Source organism: Sapajus apella, unplaced genomic scaffold (assembly GCF_009761245.1).
Source record: "Sapajus apella isolate SASKATOON/1434 unplaced genomic scaffold, GSC_monkey_1.0 scaffold149, whole genome shotgun sequence".
Taxonomy (NCBI): Eukaryota; Metazoa; Chordata; class Mammalia; order Primates; family Cebidae; genus Sapajus; species Sapajus apella.
In genome coordinates, this window is record NW_022437089.1 from 288,564 (window position 1) to 308,500 (window position 19,937).

The 19,937-nt window shown below is 53.6% G+C and overlaps 1 protein-coding gene across 4 annotated transcripts; it reads right to left on the reverse strand.

The window, feature by feature from the left end:
• CCNQ (cyclin Q) lies at positions 1-11,321 on the reverse strand. Of its 4 annotated transcripts, none has more exons than XM_032265212.1 (5): positions 11,093-11,321; positions 8,187-8,370; positions 6,298-6,430; positions 4,238-4,465; positions 1-474 (listed from the first exon to the last, which is right to left on the reverse strand). In XM_032265212.1, exons 1-5 carry the CDS (start codon positions 11,202-11,204, stop codon positions 445-447), a joined length of 687 nt encoding a protein of 228 aa, XP_032121103.1. In that variant the 5' UTR covers positions 11,205-11,321; the 3' UTR covers positions 1-444. The 4 variants fall into 4 exon arrangements, with proteins under 4 accessions (XP_032121103.1, XP_032121102.1, XP_032121099.1 ...); XM_032265211.1 differs by having other exon boundaries at positions 1-534; XM_032265208.1 differs by lacking the exon at positions 11,093-11,321 and adding an exon at positions 10,633-11,065 and having other exon boundaries at positions 1-534.
• Between the last annotated feature and the right edge of the window lie 8,616 nt (positions 11,322-19,937).

Consider the following 19,937-nt stretch of genomic DNA (forward strand, 5'->3'; position numbering starts at 1 on the left):
TCTGTTGATTAGTATCACATTTTATTACACAAAATAAATTTCACCCTCGTTGCACATTCGTTCTCACTATAAATCTGGTTTTAAAAAAATCCCTAGGGATTCAGTCTCATCTATTTCATGATTTTCTTTTCATTGACGTCATGCCTCTATTGTAGTCAGAGTCCTCTCAAAGCACAAAAGCAGATGTGGCTGCCTTGGGTCAGCTGCACACAGTGCGCTCCTGGCCTGCCCGCTGGAGGCGCGGCTCCCATCATCATCTGGACCGCCACTGCTATGTACTGTCAAAGTGGCAGCATGTCATCGCCTTCACCAGCCCTTCTCCAGCAGCACAACCAGTCCTCCCAGCTGGTCCTCTGGGGACCAGCCATCATGGCGACGTGGTGGCAGTGTCCCCAGGCATCTGACCATCCTGGGCTTCTCTTTGGGCAGGCCTGGGCCAGGGCTTTAGGGGATCTCTGTGTCCATGGTATAAATCTGAATGAGATCAGACACAATATTATCAATGATTGGCTTGGTAAGGTCGTCACTAAATACCTAGAAAGAAGAAGGAAAACAGGTTCCAGTTAGACTCCCTGTGTTAAACAAGGCACCGGTCACTAAGCACAGAATCACATTTCATGGGCAGGGGAGGGGTACAGGGACTTGGCTATCCAGGAAGATGGTAGCTCTTCTGCAAAGCCAGTTCAGTTCCAGCCTGTTAAGGCCAATCAAACACTTTACAAAGCCGAGAACATTCCAGATGGAACAGGCCTTGGTGATCCTCTGACCCAGACAGGAGGAGACCTGTCCAAGGTTGTGCAGGGAATTGGTAACACAGCTGGGCCCAGAGCACAGGCTCCTGCCTTCTGCCTGGGACTCCCTCAGGTCCAGGGTCTCTGGGGACACTGGCAAGAGAGGACGGTGGTCCCTGTGCAGCCACAGGCAAGCTAAGTACCTGGATCCCACGCCCCAGCCCCTGGGGAGCACATGGACCCGCTCTACACCAGGACCAGACACCTGAACCACCACATGCAGGAGCATTCATAAGATGGCAAAGGACATCATCCTCGGGGCCCATGGCAGGAGGGCTGAAACCCAGGGCCATGCCATGGGCTGGGGTCCATACCCTGCACCTTCCAAAGGCAGGTCTGGCCTCTGCCCGGCTCCTGGAGGACAACATCTAGGCCCCTAGAAAATTCTGCCTGGTGCGAGCGTCTTGGTTTACTGGACTGCCAGGCGGCCTGTGCTAAGCACATCATGGTGAAGGCCCTGGGCCACAGAGTCCCTGTTGAACCTCTGGTGGCCGCAGCCCAAGTGACCAGGGTTGGCCACACAGGCACTCCATGACTACATGACCCACCCCAGCAGAAACCCTGGCCACCACAGCGGGGGTGAGCTTCCCAGCTGTGACTCTGTGCACACTGTCCCGTATCTTTGCTGGGAGAAACAGTTGGTGTCTCTCCTGGACCCCGCCCTGTGCGCCCTGAGCCTTCGCTGACTGTAACCTGTGTCCTTTCCTTGTAATAAACTGAAACTGGGAGTGTGACAGCTTTTCTGAGTTCTGAGCCCTCCCAGCACAGCACTGAGCCCCAGGTGCTCTTGGGGACCCCCAGTGATAAGGGAAATAGTAAGCAAAGCAGCACGACGTTGGTCAGATGCTGCATCTGTAGTCACCTTTGCCAGGGCTTGCTGCCTGGGGAACCAAGGTACCAACAGGCCAAGGCCTTGGGCCAAGTCAAGGCAAGAACTGGACCTACATCCACCCCCAACGAATGCCCCCCAAAAACCCTAGGCTCCTCCGTGGCCTACAACCTCAGGTAGAAGATGGTGGTCTGGACACCGTCCGAGTCCTGACTCAGGAAGCATAGCTGTCTCACCCTGGGCTCTGAGTGAAAACAAATACTTCAGAAATGCACACTTGCTTCCTGGGGTCTGTGACTTGTGTGCTCCTGCAAACCCCAAGCTCAGAAATAATCATTAAAAAGCATTCAGGGACCAGGCATGGTAGCTCATGCCTGTAATCCCAGCACTTTAGGAGGCCAAAGCAGGTGGGTCACTGGAAGTCAGGAGTTCAAGACCAGCCTGGCCAACATGGTGAAACCCTGTCTCTACTGAAACTACAAAAAATTAGTCAGGCGTGGTGGCAGGTGCCTGTAATCCCAGTTACTCGGGCGGCTGAGGCAGGAGAATCACTTGAACCAGGGAGGCAGATGCTGTAGTGAGCTGAGATGGCACCACTGCACTCCAGCCTGGGCGACAGACTAAGACTCTGGCTCAAAAAAAAAAAAAAAAAAAAAAAAGCAGGACCAAAAGGTGGAAGCAGCCTGTGTCCATCGATGGATGAGTATGTCAATATCATATGGTCCATGCAGGCCAAGAAAAGGAAGGCCATTCTGAGATGGGCTCCCACATGGCTGACCCTCGAGGACATGGGACTCAGTGAAAGGAGCCAGTCACAGAGAGGCCGGCACTGTAGGATTCCACTCCTGCGAGGGGCCTCACAGGAGAGCCGTGAACTCCTGGGGGACGGGCAGTAGAAGGGCGGGTGCCGGGGCGGAGGGGTGGGGAGTTGGGCTGAACGGGGCCAGAGCTTCAGCTGGGGAAGACGAACAGGTTCTGCGGCTGGATGGCAGAGATGGCTGCACAGCACAGGAGCATGCTTATGCCCGGGACACACACTTAAACATGGTGAGCGTGGCGTGTTTCATGTGATGCATATGTCACAATTAAATATAACAGTTCAGAAAAGGTGACAACGCTGGGGCACCTGATAGCAGAAGGGACACAGCCCCAAGTCCTAGGAAGAGACACCACTCTCCTCTTGGGACTTAACTCGGCCTTTTTGTGGACGTCAACCTCCTCCGCACAGACGGTCCATCTGTTTGTAAGACAAAGAGCAGCAGTGGCTGGAAAGAGGCAGGTTCTCCCTCTGCTCAGGAGCAAGAAGAAGGAGGGTCCAGTATGGCTCTGGACGTGGAAGTTTCAGCAACACTGTGTGATGACCTGTGGCATTTCTGACCCCGCCACAGTCCCTGCTCGTGTCCAGGGAAGCACATCAAGCTGCCATGCTGAGCCCACGTGGGGCAGGCAAGTGACAGAAGTTGTTGCTGCAAGAAGCGGCAGCCGAGAGCTCACAGGAAGAAAGGCTTTCAAAAACCAGGCTGCAAGCTTCGCAGCACCTGCATGGGGGAGGCCTCCCAGGATCCCGTTCATCATGAGGGATCAGGCCCTCACACCCCCAGCCCACAGGACGTGCCTGGACTCTGGAAGCTCCTGGTGCACAGCCCCGAGCTGCGAAGCAAAGGTCAGATCAGGTTTAGCAGCCTTTCATAAGAGCTGGGTGAACACAAGCTCGCCACCCCAAAAAGGGTAACTTCTTCCCAGTCTGAACAATTACTGGGTGAGTCTGGGCCACCATAAAACAACTTCCTGGTGGAGCTGCTTCCTGGCTGTGCAGGGCCACAGCTCCTCTGGGAGGGGCTGAGCATGGGGCACAGGTGCTACCGGCACACCAGGTGAGGTTCATGAGCAAGCGCAAAAGACAGAGCAGAAAGGAAGAGCGATGCAGAGCAGTCAGGCAGCCCAGGGCCAGGGCTGCACCCACCACATGTCCTCAGAGTGTCTGCCCCCACCGGAGTCCAACCGAGAGCACGAGGCAGCCACGTTAATCTGGAAGTCCCTGAGCCCAAGCATGGAGCAATATTGTCAGTCCACACAGATGGCCCTGCACCACCTGCACACTGTCACAGGGACAGGGTGTCTCCAGCCTGAGACTAGGATCATGGGTGCTTGGGTTCAAAGGCACATGAGCACCTACTATGGTGCCAGGGAGGCGCGGGAGATGTGGTGGCACGAGGCAGACGAGATTCCTGGCCTCGGGCGCTCACAATGCACTGGGGGCATGGGATCAGACAATCAACATGCAAAATCAGCAAATGCTGTGGTCTTCCACAAGGCACAGGGGCCAGGGAAGACAGAGTGTCAGGACAGGGGCACCTCTATGCAGAACAGCACCCAGCGATATCTCAGTGGAGGCCAGTGCTGCTTTTCGACATCCGGGAGCCCTAAACGGCAACAGTGCCGACAGGGGAGCTGCCATCCTGGGCCATCGCAGCACGGTACTTTCAAGCTTCCACGCTCCCCAGCAGCCCACATCTTTCTTCATGGATAATTGATAGAAAGAATTTGGTGAACACTGTAATACAGAGACTTCCAGAAGGAAAGGGGGCACGTCCAGTGCACCAAGCAGCCACCTCACCTGCCACCATGGCTTCTCAGCCTCGACCTCAGCAGGTACCTCGACTCCATAGACCTGCAGGGCCAGGTAGAGCACTGCCACGGCTATGTGCTGGGCCTGGAAGCGGAGGCACAGCCCCCCGTGGTAGCTGTCCCGCAGCAGGGCCCAGGCAGTGACGGCGACAGGAGTCCGCTGCCAGCTGTGGCGGTTCAGCCAGTTCTTGAGGGAAACCAGGTAGTGGAGCAGGTACTGCAAAGACACGTGCGTCAGCCTTCAGGCTCGCTACTGCGCTGAGAACCCTCCACCCATCAGTTGCTCTCTCCACTCTGACACAATCACATCAGCACCTGCTCCAACCCTCTAGCAACTTCCATGTCACGCAGGAAGAAGCCCGAAGGCCTCCTGCTGGCCCCATCTCCCGCCCCTCCGACCCCACCTTCCAGTGTACTCCGTCTAGGGCCTTCGCACTTGCATTTGCAGAGCCCTCTGCCTGCAATCGGAGCCTGCTGCCTGCAATCGCTCACCCCAAGCACCTGCCTACTCTCATCATCCAGGCCCAGCTCTAGGGAAATCTACCAGGGCCGACCCCACCGCCATCCCTCTCCACCACAGGGCCCGCTCTGGCCACCGTGAAATCCCGCGGGGCATGGTGCTCCAGAGTACCCTCCTCATGGGCAGGACAGAGGGTGCTGCTTCCCATGCATCTGGCCTGCTGTCAAGGGCACCTGCTGTCCTTGGCCACAACACCCAGATGACCTCCCAGCCCAGCTGCCAGCTCCTGCTCTCAGAGTACAGATGTTCTCCCAGAACCTCACGCACTAAGAAAGCTACTGCCAGCTCTCTGGACAGACTGGAACATACATGTGTGTGCAACCGCAGCACGCCGCACAGGAGGGATGCATCCGTTACTTTCCACCCTAGCCCTGACTGGAAGGAGGGGAAGGGGCTGGCAGGCTCTCAGCCACACCAAGCCATCAGTTCCTGACCCAGGCACAGATCACACAGCCCCCGAGATCTGAGTGCTGTTCTGTCCTAAGCCTTGTCGCCTTGACAACTCCAACCTGCAGCCACCAGCGCATCTCCACCTTCCCCCAGGATGCTGACCAAGCATTCTGCCCACTAAGACACAACTGTGCAGAAATCCCGGACCAGGGCTTTCCAGGGACTAAGGCGGGAGTGTGGAAGGCTGGAGGCAAGATTAGAAAGGCGACAGGAAGAACCCATGTGGGAGGAACTGTCTCTCACCTTGGCTGTGGTGGTGGGTCCGTGAGCAGAGTCGTGATAAAATGGAACAGAAAAAAATAGACGCAGGAGTACAAGTAGAAGTGGGGATGCCAGTGGACTGTGTCGGTGCTGACATCCTGGCTGTGTTCCCCCTGGGGAAGACTGGGCCAAGGGTACATGTCACAACTGCGTGGGAATCTACAATGATCTCAGTCGAGTTTTGATGAAAAAGAATGCAACTCCTAGCCCAGAGCCCCAAACCTCAACTCCTCCATCTCTCTCTCCGGCCATCCTTCTGAGCTGCCTGCATGTGGGGCTGCAGTGCCCAGAGCATTGAGTGCTAGTGCGCCTAAGAGTTCCACTGTTCCCTTTTGCTGCTGTTTGAAATGGTTCTTCTGTTGAGACTCACACATTTCTAGAAGTTAAAAGCGATCTGGCTTTCCCCATGGCTTCCTAAGCACAGCTGAGCTGGATGTGTGCTCCGAGGCATCACAGCATCTCATAGGGACGGGGACTCTGGCCAGTCACGAAACCAGCCTGCTTCCCTGAGGCCCAGCGTGCACACCATCTATATGGGCCACAGGAGCGGTCACAGCTTCAGCGGGCCGCACGGACCCCGCCACAGGTGAGCAGGCAGAAGGTGAAATGGGAACTGGCTGAGAAAACCCACAGGAGTGGGATGGGAGAGGCCAGCCAACCCAGCCAGGAAGCACAGAGCCGGAAGACCCGGTTCCCAGCCGCAGCCCTGCTCTCCTTCTGTGCTGTGCTCTTGTATGAGGTGGGGTGCACGTTCGTGATAAAGAACAAAGACCACAGCTCGAGCCTCTCCGAACAGGCACCGATTCCCCAGCATGTACCTTGTGTGGGTGCTGGAAGGAGACCTGGAAGCGCAGGACTCTCAGCATGAGAAGCTCGCACTGCACAACGCTGTCTCGGAGCTCCCAGAAGCGGGAGTCCAACTCCAGGGGCTCACCGCTTGGGTTAAAGTACCTGCGCAGAGAAACGGCAAGGCCTCAGCAGCCAGGGCAGTTGTCCCTGAGAACGGGATGGCTCAAACTGCTTAAGTCGTGCGATGTCCAGGTGCAAACTACATTGTCCATGTGCAGTAGATTAGTATAGGGCCATTTCGTGTTTTTATACAATCATCTTCATCTCCATGTCTAATGTACAGAATGAAAACAGTAACCAACAGAGGAAAGAAGCCGGCTCCTAGTTTCAGCCGGATGGGCTGTCCGCTATCATTCAGCAAAACGTCAAGTGCAAACACTGGCTGTTGGTGACGGCTCCAGAGGAGCCGGAAGACTGAGCATGCCAAGTCGGTTGTGCCTCCTGTTGTAGTCAGCCTGGCGCTAGGCAGTCTTCATCACCTGAGGTGGCAATGCCCAGGGCTCTCACTCTGGGCTTAAGGAACGTTTATTTTTTATTTTTATTTTTTGAGACAGGGTCTCGCTCTGTCTTTCAGGCTGGAGTACAGTGGTGTAGTCACAGCTCACTGAAGCGTTGACCTCCTGGGCTCAACCAATCCTCCTGTCTCAGCCTCCCAAGTAGCTGGAACCACAGGCGTGCGCCACCACGCCCGGCTAATTTTTATAGTTTTGGTAGAGACGAGGTTTCACCATGTTGACCAGGCTGGTCTTGCACTCCTGGGCCCAAGCGATCCACCCGCCTCGGCCTCCCAAAGTGCTGGGATTACAGGCATGAGCCACCGCGCCCGGCCATCCAAGGAATGTATTTAAGCATCTCATGAGAATGACATACTCCAAAAAGTGGACATTTCTCACTTTTATATTAACCAGACTGTCTTTCCTTCCTTCCAGATCTTTCTGTCATGCTTATACTGTAAACGTCCACTACCTTCCTACCTACGCAAGATTCCCTGAGAGGGTTGTGAACAGGATTCCCATTCAAGCCATCAAAACTCTCTGCCAATGACTCATCCCCTCAGCGGCTCACTCATTTCTGATTTCCTGCAGGAGCCCAGCCCATGTCCATGTCTAACTAGAGCTCCACAGGACGTCCCTCCCCTGCTCCTCCCTGCTGAGGCCTGGTAATGACAGGCGGCCTCCGGTGGCTCTCCACCTGTCTTTGCCTCCATCGCTCGTGGGCATTGTGGACCTGCCATGCTCAGGAGGTAGGGAGTGCTTTTTCCGTTACCTGTTTCTTGACAAAGAAGTAGAACAGAATCATTTTCTTTCCTAACAATAAGAGTTCCTGGAAAGATTCATGACGCACGGACAGTCAGTGACTTTCCACAGATCACATAGCTTGCTACTGGACTCCTGGGCCTTGGTGAAGACCCTGCATCCTGCCCCAGCAGGAACACACCTGCTTGGTCCAGCTGTGCCACGCCCATGCCCCCAGCAGAGTGAGGCTCCTGAGCAACTGGCACCGCACACCTGGCTGGGTCCACACCCTCCCACTGCAGGCAAGCTCTAAGACTTCAGCAGAATCTTCTTTGACACGCCTCTCCAAGCTCCCTCTGCTCAAGCCCTGCCTCTAGACTCCATCCAGCTTTCCAGAATCCCCCAAATCTGGCCCAGCTTCTCTCTCACAAACCTCACTGGCCTCTGACATCAGGCTCCTTCCCATGTTTGCTGCTGGTGTTTCTGGTTCAAGGCCATCCAGGTACTTCCAAGCTCCATCGCTGGAACCTGCTGGGCAGGGCCCCATGGGAGCCTTCCTTGCCCTTCCCCCACAGGTAGACACCAGGAGGCCTACCCAAATGCCTCGGACTGAAAGCCATTACCTGTTGGACACATTGATGATATCACGAGTCCGCAGATGCTGTTCTTCCACTTTGCCAGCCAAGTAAATGGAAGACATGGCGATCAAGTAAGGGTCATAGGCGTCCAGGCTGGTCTCGCAGAAGAACTTATGGTAAATGGTGCAAGCAGTGGCAATGGGAATGGACCGCATCCCCAGCTTGACACCTGCAGAGAGAGCAGGCGACAGAGGACTTCAATCCAGTGCTGGCTCACTGCTCTGGTGAGGTGGCTGGAATGGGCCCTAGCGGGCACAGCCCTGCTTGGACAAGTCTAAGAGCTGCCACCAGAGCTGGTGGCTCCTGCTGGGCCTCTCACCGGGTTCTCAGACTCTAATGGGCAACCAAAGCCCCTGGGGATGGTGTTCAAATGCAGATCCCTCTTCTGTAGGCCTGCAGCTCGATTCTGCACTTCTGACAAGCCCCAGGTCATGCCCATGTCAGGGGTCTGTGGACCACACTCTGAGAAACAAGCGTTCCCAGTACTGCTCAGTTAGCAACTGGCAAGGCAGCTTCTGCAAAATCCTGGGAAAGGACCATAAGCTGTTGTGTGTCTGCGTTCATCTTAGCAAGCAGTCAGCTGGAGGTCGCCCATCCCACAGCTACGATGACAGAAGGGAAACGGTCTCATGGGTGCCACAAGTTCCAAAGTCACAGTGAAAGGTTATGCTGAGCACCGGTGTCCTAGCCCACAGGTTAGAAGAGGCGAGCAAAGCAAGCAGGGTGACTGCCAAGAGTAATCACCTGCATTTCAGAGAAAAGGCAACGTTTACGGCCACGGCCAGGTACCAGGGAAGGACACCAACACATTAAAAAGTGGGCCAGGGTGCTGGCTTACGCCTGTAATCCCAGCACTTGGGGAGGCTTGAGCCCAGGAATTCGAGACCAGCCTAGGCAACAGTGTGAGACCCTGTCTCTACAACAAAAAAGAAAGAACACAATTTTTAAGGTGAACAAAACTCAAACACCAGAGCACAACTCAGTGGATTCACCCAGGGCTTAAAAGCGCATCCCCGGTACATCCCTGAACAGCTCCTAAGAAAACCACTGCCCCGGTGCATAAAACCAAAACAAGTTCCCAACAACCAGGGTTCACAAGAGAAGGTTAAATGACATCCACTAGATTGAAAGAAGGTGGAGAACAACCTGCAATCGCCCATGGAAGGGCAGTCAGCATCTTCTGCCTAAGAAGGTGTTAGCTCTCTAGGGCTACTGCAACACATCACCACAAATTCAGCCACCTCAACCACACACATTTATACTCTTCTGATCCTGCAGGTCAGAAGTCCAGCACAAGCCTAGAGGGCTAAGATCTACGTCCCAACAGGACTGGCTCGGAGGCTCCACGGGAGTATCTGCTTCCTTGACTTTTCTAGTTTCTAGAGGAGGGCCGCATTCCTTGGTTGCTGACCCCTAACTCTGCTTCTGTCCTCACGTGGCCTTCTTTGTGAGTCCTGCCTTTCTCTTGTAAGGATGGAGGTGGTTACGCCAGGCCCACCCAGATCATCTAGGATAATCTCCCACCTCAAAGTCTAACCACATCTTCAAAGTTTCTTTTGCTATATAACATGATATTAACAGGTTCCAGAGATTAGGAAAGGGACATCTTTGGGAGATGAGCATTTAGTCTCCTACAAAAGAACAAAGGTTTGTGCAATACATTTTATAAAGAAGTCTCTCAGAAGGTGTAAACTTGTTGTGTATTGGTAACTCCTATCTGGGATCCCTCATTCCAGGATATGCCAGAGAAGTTGCTGTTACTGACATGACCTTCCAAGCCTTGTTTTTACAGAGCAAACCCCAGTTTACATGGAGCCTCCGAGCAGATGATGGTAGCAGATGAGGCATCACTGCCATCCTTCCCTAACACACTTTGCAAGTCTTCTTGCAAATCACAGTACATTTATATATTACTGGGATGAACAGTTCTGCAGCATTACCCCCACTCTCTGCCCACATTAACTGGAAAGCGCATCTGTACAACCCTTCTTCCCCGACAGTGCACAAAAGGCAGGAAAGGTAGGAAATAATCGTCTGCCAACCAACAGTATCTCCTATCAAGATACTATTGATGGGCCAGGCGACATGGCTCAAGCCTGTAATCCCAGCACTTTGGGAGGCCAAGAGGGTGGATTACCTGAGGTCAGGAGTTCAAGACCATCGTGGCCAACATGGTGAAACCATCTCTACTAAAAATACAAACATTAGCCCGGCATGGTGGCACAAGCCTGTAGTCCCAGCTAGTCAAGGGGCTGAGGCAGGAGTAATGCTTGAACTCGTGAGGTAGAGGCTGCAGTTGGCCAAGATCGCGCCACTGCACTCCAGCCTAGCCTCCAGAGCAGGACTTTGTCTTAAAAAAAAATAAATAAATAAAAATACTGTTGATTGAATGATGGAAACAATGTTTCTACAGAGATCCTGGCTTAATCACCTTGCCTGGGAAGCGCGGCGCCAGACACTATCGCAGATGCCCCAGCAGGGTGCTGAACAGGCAGCCTAGGTACTCCGAGTGACAGGAACTCCCGGACAGCGTGCTCCAAACGGCTACTCGCGACCGAGCGCCATAAAGTCTCCCGGAATGCAGGGCCGCGGGTGCGGCAGAAGGCGTGGCGGAAATCGCAGAGCTGCGGGCGCCCGGGCCGGTCCCCGCGTCGCTGGAGACCCGACCCGGCCACGTACTCTCCTAGGGCCTGCACACCGGTCCGTGCAATGGGGACACCTTGCGGCTCGCGGCCCAGCACACCGGGCGCGGCGCAAGGTCCTCCCGGCCTCCCGGCCTCCGCTTCGGTGAGCATTCCGGCAGGCAGGCCTGGCCATCCGCGCCCGCTCGGCGAAGGGGCCCTGGCGCCGCCTTCCCCCGCCTCCCCCAGCGCGCCCCCGGCAGCGGTTACCTGCCTCCATGATGAACCTCGCCACTCGGAAGTGCACTCTGGCTTCGGGCGCTGGCCGTCCATCGGGCCCCCGCGCTACTGGTCCCCGTCCGCCGCCCTCCGGGCCTTCCATGTGGCCCCGCGGCGCCAGCGGAAGGAAAAGCGGCCCCGGCGCGCAGAGGCCGGCAGAGCGGGGGCGGGGGGTACTCGCGGCGAGCGCCGCCGCACCACCCCGCCACGTCCCGCCCCGCCCCGCCGCTCCCCAGCCCCGCCCCTCAGGGCCCGCACCCTAGGGTGAGCGCGCGCCTGCGCCACAAAGGCTGCCGTGCCGGGTGCGCAGGCGCCGGCGCAGGCGCAGAGGCCAACACCGCCGAGCGGCCAGCGAGGGTCCACCGGCCCCTGGATGCCTCTAGCCCCGCCCCTGGGAAGCGCAGGCTCCTCCCCCAGGAGCGGGACCCTGTGGAGCTGGTCTGAGTCCCGCGGGAGGGCACCTCCAGTCACCCGAGCCGCAAATCCCCGCGATCAGATGTCTTTGGTGAAGCGTGCCTTTGGCCAGGGACAGTCGGCAGCGCCTGCCAAGCCCTGGGCAATGGGGACGCCTGCAGGAGTTCACGTGGAGGCGCCGGTGTCTGAGGCCTGAGTAGGCAGCGGCCACCGGAAAATCTGCTAGTGTTTCCGAACCCCGATCCACAGACACCTCAAGGAAATGCTGTGCACAAAATTCCAAGACGGCCTTTTCGAATGGACGCGTAAACGGTGTCTGTCTCTGGATCGTCCAGCCTCCCGGGGTTGGTTGGGAATCTAGCTTCTGCTTGCCTTTCCAGCCCGACGCACAGTAGGAGCCTAACAAATGTTTGTGGAATGAATGTTGAATATCAAACTCATGTATTTACCAGCCCATTTTTCATTCATGTCTTCCACAAGCAGGAAATGGTGCATCAGGCTTTAGGGACATGGAACCCCAAAGGGACTCCCAAGCTAGTGACAATCACTTGAGTCATTCTAATACATTCAGATCATTCCTACAGTGCAACCCCACAGCTGGCAATATAGAGAGAAAAAAGTCACTGCTCCTTCCTCAGCACCCACTGCTTCCACCACACGCCCCAAGTCCTCTCTCCATCCCAGCTGGGTTAGTTTCCTGGGGCTACTGTAACAAATGACCTCAAATTGGGTGGTTAAAAACAGCAGAAATATATCCTGTCTGGATTCTGAGGCCAGACACCTGAAATGAAGGTGACAGCAGGGCTTTGCTTGCTCTTCCAGCTTCTGTAGCTCCATTTCAGGTGTCTGGCCTCAGAATCCAGACAGGTGGAAGCAGGGGGTGCTGAGTAAGGAGCAGTGACTTTTTTCTCTCTATATTGCCAGCTGTGGGGTTGCACTGTAGGAATGATCTGAATGTATTAGAATGACTGGGCTCGCAGCTTCATCACTGCAGTCTCAGCCTCCACATGGCCTTCTCCCTGTCTTCTGTCTCTTATAAGCACACTTGTCACTGGATTAAGGCTCACCTAGATAATCCAGGAGGAGCTCATCTCGACATCCTTATCTTAATTGCATCTTGCAAAGGCCCTTTTGCTAAATAAGGTCACAGTCACAGGGATTAGGATATGGACACACCTTTTGGTGGCTGCCATTCAGCCCACAATACCAACCGCCAGAGCAAGCTTTCTAAAAGGCAAGGCTGAACAGGGCCTGCCCTGCCTAACACCCTCCAGAGTCCCTTCATATTCAGGAGAAAATGTGAGGTCTCGGCCTCACATGCTGACCCTTGCAGAGTCACTTTATCAACTGACCAGCCTCGGATCTCACCACTTTGCCACTCATGGCAGAGGCCTTCGGCAGATCCCTCAAAGGTCATGGTCTCCCAGCTGCAAGTCTCTGCACATATTCTGCCTCATGAAGGAATTACTGCTCCACTTCCATCACCCAGCTTGCTCTTGTCTGTAAGTGCACGGGTGTGTCCATGTGTGTGCATATGTGTGTGTGTGTGGACAGACGCAGGGTCCTGCTGCTAACATCTGCCATGCCTTGAGCACTGTGTTTGTCCCCAAGCTGTGAGCAGCCCCACCCTCTCCCCAGCCCAAGGACCAGCCACAGCTAGATCCAGAAGGCTCAAATCCACGTTCCCTGCTGCCTCTCAGCTTCCCCCTACCACCACATCTGTGCACACTACACACAAACACACCCATGCACATGCACACATGTGCATCATGCATTCCCCTCACATACATACATGCACATGTACACACGCACATATGCAAGCACCCCAAATCATACAGTGCTTCCCTCTGGCCCCTGGCCTGGTGGCCTGCCTGTCCTCTAGGTGCAGCCCAAACTCCTCCTTCTCCTCTGAGTCTCATGTACTGAGAAGAGTCCAGGCTAAGCAAGTAAAAGTCACCTGGGACTGTGAGCCAAGAGAATGACTCAATGAACACATGAATTTTTAAAGCCCTGGGTTACAGGGCACACTCCTGGCAGGCACCTCAGCGCAGTGGTTGATAAATGAATAATTCACTAGCCACCAACTGGAGCCAGCCAACCTTTAGGCAGCACCTCCGCTCCCACTTTCAAGGCTGTCCCAATGGTACCAAACGTGGCATGCCCCATCTCATCGGCCCTGGCTCAAACGGTGAACTCCTTGAGGGCTGAAGCCTGGTTCTCAACCCCAGGCTCAGCCCAAAGAAGAGGTACCATCAAGGCAGGGAACAGTCACCATCAGAAGCCAGACTCTGTAATATTTGCCATTTCTTCCTTAGCTAATCGTCATCATGTGCCCCTACACTGATGAGATCACACCCTCCCCCTCACAGTAGCACTATTATGGAAAAGAGGGAGTGACTCATTGCAAAGAACAGCACTCAGGCTTAAACTCCCTCCGAGGGTGAAGCAGAGAAAGAGGGAAGAGGCATTTCGGGTACAGAGGAGAGGCTGTGCACAGGCAGGGCCAGGCATGGTGCTTCATGCCTGTAATCACAGCACTTTGGGAGGCCGAGGCAGGCAGATCACCTGAGGTCAGGAGTTCGAGACCAGCCTGACCTTCATTTTTGTAGGTGATGGTCCTCAATGTAGAGATTATGTCATATCACTGGGAGTTGTCAAACCTCTTCTGTCCTTCATCAGCCCCTCCATTCCCATCACCTTCCTTCGGAACATCACATGGGTCATTGTGATGGAGAAACCCCAACTCTACTAAAAATACTTAATTAGCCAGGCATGGTGGCACATGCCTCTAATGCCAGCTACTCGGGAGGCTGAGGCAGGAGAATCTCTGGAATTTGGGAGGCAGAGGTTTCGGTGGGCAGCTGAGATCGTGCCATTGCACTCCAGCCTGGACAACAAGACTGAAACTTCCTCTCAAAAACAAAACAAAACAAAATGCAGGGACAATTTCCAAAGGACCTGCCCTGCCCTGGTCTTCATCCTGGCAGCCTCATCAAAGTCCAGGCCCACCACTTGTCCTGGGCCTGGGGACTTCATGCCACAGTCACCTCTCCCCCTCTCCACAGTGCTCCAGGCCAGCTCCCTCTCACCATCAGCAAGATTCACAGCCTCCATCTCTGTTCTGCCTCCCCGTTCCCCACTGCCTATTCACCCTTCATCTTTATTATTATTATTTTGAGAAAGAGTCTCACACTGTCACCCAGGCTGGAGTGCAGTGGTACGATCTCAGCTCACTGCAACCTCCGCCTTCCAGATTCAAGCGATTCTCCTGCCTCAGCCTCCTCAGTAGCTGGGACTACAGGCCAGGCGTGCACCACCACGCCTGGCTAGTTTTCGTATTTTTAGTAGAGACGGGGTTTCACCATGTTGGTCAGGCTGGTCTTGAACTCCTGACCTCAGGTGATTTGCCCGCCTCAGCCTCCCAAAGTGCTGGGATTAAAGGTGTGAGTCCCCGCACCTGATCAGATTATAACTTTTTGGTGAATCTATTTGGTGAATAACTGGTGTTATTTTCTTTTTCAGAGATTCGAGTAAACAGGAGCTCAACAGAGTAAATGTGTGCAAGCTCTGAGCATACGCAGGGTCTTGGGTGTGACCAAGTCGGACCTAAGGAGAAGTGCTGCCAGTCGGGCATGAGGGCTGGAAAATCCACCCCAGCAATAGACATGCAGAAGACTGAAACCAGATGAGTGGGTGCCAGGACCAGGGAGGGGGCACAGGGAGTGACTGCTGATGGACACAGGGTGATAAGGGTGTTCTGGAATTTGATAGTGGCGATGGTTGCACAATTCTGTGAATATATTAAAGGCCATTGAATTGTACAATTTAAATGGGAGCATTTTATGGTATGTGAATTATGTCTGAATCGATCCATTATTTTTAAAAACTACCACATGCAGTCATGCCACTGAGGAAAAAATCTTATGGGGAGAAGGGGGTTTCTCAGGGAAGAGCTGTGAGACTCGCCAGCAAAGAAAGTTGGAAGGCAGGGCAGCTGGAAGGAGCGGGCAACATCACACAGCCAGGAAGCTCTCAGAAGGGCAAAGTGAATGCAAGGAGCTAAGAAGCTCGGGGCGTCAGCAGGACAGCCACAGCAAGGGTGGCGGAGCTGTCCTGGGACTCCTGATAGCCCAGGGACTCCTCCTGACAGCGAGGAGGCAGTGCAAGAGGGGGCCAGCGCCAGGTATACCCTCAAAGTTCTTCAACGAGGCCAGCGAGGTCACCTCTGAAAAACGGCTCTGCTGCGATAGTTGGAGATGGTGGATCCTGGGTGTGAGGGTGCACAGCACCCACGGTGGGAGCTGATGGAGACACCTTGGTCCAAGTCTGTCTCCTGGGCAGCCCCTCAGCCCCTCCTGTGATGAGCAGCTGGCCACCTGGCTCGGGCGGGTGAAGGCTCCTGTCCTGCAAACCCATGGGGACTCCACTCACAGCCACTGGTCCCACTGTGACCCTCTCGCTGGAGCAAAGCAGGAAAGCCACTGGCAAATGATTTGCAGTTCCATTCTCATACACAGAGAATTCTAGAAGTTTCCACCTGCACCAAAGAGCAACATTATGCTTTTACTACTCCCCCAGGACACTTCAGCTCTCTGGCTCTGTCCCTGGTCTGTCTCTAGGGACCTTGATCTCACTGTCCCTCACATGTCACACAGGTCCACTCTATCCATGACAATATGCTGACAGGATCTGGGGACCAGGAGCAAGTGTCTGAGGAAGGGAGGGAGGGAGGGTAGAGGTCAAGTATTGGGAGAGAGGAAGGAGGCATGAGTTAGTCAATCATCATGCATTTACCCGGCCCTGAATGTGTTACTTTCCTATGGGGTATCTGTACAAAAGTATCAAAGTGAAGATGTATTTGTTTCGATTTGCAGTCCTCCCTTCCCCCCTTTCCTGTGGCTGTGGTAACAAAGTAACACAACAGAAATGTGCTCTCTTGCAGCTGTGGAAGCCAGAAGCCGGAGATCAAGGTGTCTGCAGGACTATGTTCCCTCCTCTGGAAGCTCTGGGGGAGGCTCCTTCCTGCCTCTCCCAGTTCCTGGGGGACCCAGGTGTCCCCTGGCTTGTGGCGGCACCACTCTATTCTCTGTGAATCCACGTGGCCTTCTCCTCCGTGTTTGTGGCTTCTTTCCTTCTAATCCAGATGGTCTTATCTCCAGATCCTTCAGCTAATCATATCTGCGCAGACACTTTTTCCAAATAAGATTCCAATCACTGAGTTCACAGGGTTTGTGATTCTGCCTCCCACAGGCTTCTTACCTGAAGTGAGGCCAACCTCAGCCAGAGCTCGTGCCAAACGGTCCCCTCAGCCGTCTTTATCTGTCCAAGGCTGCAAGGGGTGAGGAAAGAAAAACAGCCACTCCTCGAGAGGGCGCCGGTTAGGCAAGACCCTTAGGGCCCATCCAGAGGACAAAGTGGATGTCCAGGAAGGAAGCTAAGGACTCGGGGCTCTTGCTGTTAGTGGACCATGAGCTCCAGAGGCCCCAGGACAGCTTTCTGGGGTCAGGGAAGGCTGGGCAACAAAGTCGGACAAGGGGCTATGCAGAGCCATGAGGGGATTCGCAGGTGGGAGGTCGGGAAAGATCAGGAGTTACGAGTTTGTGTGATGATATAGATAGGGATGAGTCCTGTCAGATGAGGCACTGAACTGGGGGTGTCATGGACTGAATGGCACCCCAAAAAATCTGTTTACACCCTACTCTCCAGAGCCTGTGAGTGGGACCTTACTTGGAAAATGGGTGATAGAGTTTGGATATTTGTCCCCTGCAAATCTCACGTTGAAAGGTGATTCCCAGTGTTGGAGGTGGGGCCTGGTGGGAGGTGTTTGGGTCCTGGGGCGGATCCCTCATGAATGGCTTGGGCCATGCCCTTGATGATGAGGGAGTTCTTGCTCTGAGTTCACATGACATCTGGTTGTTTAGTGTGTGGCGCCTCCTCCCCACTTTGCTTGCTCGTGCTTCTGCCGTGTGATGTGCCTACTCCCCCTTCCCCTTTGTCATGATTGAAAGCTCCCAGAGGCTCCGCCAGCACCCCACCTCCTTCCTGCACAGGCTGCAGAGCCATAAGCCGATTAAACTTCCTTTATTTTCTTTTTTTTTTTTCCATTAGACGGAATTTCACTCTTGTTGCCTGGGCTGCAGTGCAGTGGCATGATCTCGGCTCACTGCTCAAGCCATTCTCCTGCTTCAGCCTCCCGAGTAGTTGGGACTACAGTCACACACCACCACACCTGGCTAATTTTGTATTTTTCGTAGAGACGGGATTTTACCAGGTTGTCCATGCTGGTCTCGAACTCCTGACCTCAGGTGATCTGCCCGCCTCAGCCTCCCAATGTGCTGGGATTACAGGCATGAGCCACCGCGCCCGGCCGTATTTTCTTTATATCAGTGCAAGAAAGTCCTAATACGCAGGGTCTTTGCAGATGTAATGAAGTTAAGTCTCTCAAGATGAGCTCATCCTGTAATACTTGGGTGGACCCTAAATCCAGCGACATATGTCCTTATAAGAAAAGAAGACAGCAGGAGGAGGGGGCTGTTAGGTGAAGACAGAAGCAGAGAGTGTGGTAACATAGCCTCCAGCCAAGGAGCACCTGGAGCCTCCCAAAGCTGGAAGAGGCAGGGCGGAGTCCGCATTGAGCCCCTAGCTTCTAGAGGAGCAAGACTTGGCCACATGTTGATTTCAGGCTATCTGGCCTCTAGGGCTGTGAAACACTACATTTCTGTTCTTTTAAGTGACCCACTTTGTGCTATTTTGTTAAGACAAACAGAGGAAACTAACACAGAGGGGTAAATAAGGGAGTGTCTAAGCCTTCCCCGATGTCTGTTGGACTCGAGGCTGCCTAGGGAAGGTGAATGTCACCTCCAAAGCGTAGGTCCCTTCTGAACCCCTAGTGGTGGAGGGAAGGAGGCTCAAAGAGGTATAATCTTTATCTGGGCACATGGGAAAATAAAACAGATGAAAAGAATACAGAGGAAGAAATCAGATCTAAGGGCAGGTGGCTTCCTGAGGTCACCCTGCATGTCACTGTCACTTCAGATGTAAAGGTTTTAGCTCCCAGCCCAGTGTTATCCCAAATGCCTCCTCATTGAGGTTAGAAAGTGAAGCCTGATCAGTTTCACCTCTCTCCTGGATACAGCACCCTCTGCAGTTTGCCAACTCAGCCATCTCAGTTGCTTCCACTTCTCTGGATTCTTGTTGTTTGCATTGCTGAGGATCAGGGCTAAACCCACTGCCTTCCCCACCCTCCTCCTGGCTTCCCTGCTCCTCCGGCATCTTTGGCCATCCAGCACAGGCCAGATTTTCACTCGTGTGCCCACCAGCATTTGATTTACTCTGTCTCTAAGATTATAAGTCCAGGCTGAGAATCTGATTGAATGAGCCTAGTGTGCAAACTGATCCCCCGAAATAGGAAAGCACATTTTGTCAAATCATCTGGGGGAGGGTCTCATGTATGAACCAGATAAGTGGGGCCGTGTGCCAGTGAGGTTCCTGTGGAGAGGGAGGCAGTAACCGACCACTGCAGTCCAGGAGCCCAGACACACCCATTTGGCAGGCTCGCTGCAGGGGTGCGTTGGGCCAAGTCATTGTGCACCACTCATACCATATACCTGGAAAGGGACTCAGGGGAAAAGGTGGGTGAGCCCAATCAGAGATCTTGTCTTTGCTGTTTGTTCACCAAGCAGAGAAGTCAAACCCTCCATTGTCTATAGAGAAGGTCTAAACTGACAGCTGGATCAACAGTAATATGGAGGTAATGCAAAATAAGGAAGAAAATGTTCCCTATTTGCAGATGACATAATCTTGTATGAAGAAAGTCCTAAGGAATACACACCCAAAAAATCCTATTAAAGATAATAAACAAGTTCAGCAAAGCTTTGGGATACAAGATTAATATACAAAAATCAACCAAATTTCTATACACTACCAACGAATTAACCCAAATTAAATTAAGAAACAGTTCCCTTTACAATAGCATCAAAAAGAATAAAATACTTAGAAATAAATGTTTAAAAGTAAGGCAAGGCCAGGCATGGTGGCTCATGCCTGCAATCCCAGCACTTTGGGAGACTGAGGTGGGCAGATCACCTGAGGTCTGGAGTTTGAGACTAGCCTGGCCAACATGGTGAAACCCTGTCTCTTCTAAAAATACAAAAATTAGCCAAGCGTGATGGCTCATGTCTGTAATCCCAGTTACTCAGATGGCTGAGGCACGACAATCACTTGAACCCTGGAATTGGAGGTTCCAGTGAGCTGAGATCACCACACTGCATTCCAGCCTGGCCAACAAAGTGAGACTCCATCTCAAAGAAAAAAAAAGAAAGGCAAAACTTGGACAACATATTATGGAAAGATATTAAAGAGGAGCTAAACAAATGGAAAGATCCAGGATTCATGATTCAAAATACATAAAATCCATAATACT

Coding starts and splice junctions, on each gene's coding strand:
- CCNQ (XM_032265208.1), bottom strand. CDS start 10,996: ATGCTCACCGAAGCGGAGGCCGGGAGGCCGGGAGGACCTTGCGCCGCG. Junction 6,431..8,186: donor ATCATCAATGTGTCCAACAG/GTAATGGCTTTC, acceptor TTCTCTGCGCAG/GTACTTTAACCCAAGCGGTG. Junction 535..4,237: donor CTGAGAAGCCATGGTGGCAG/GTGAGGTGGCTG, acceptor TCTTCTTTCTAG/GTATTTAGTGACGACCTTAC.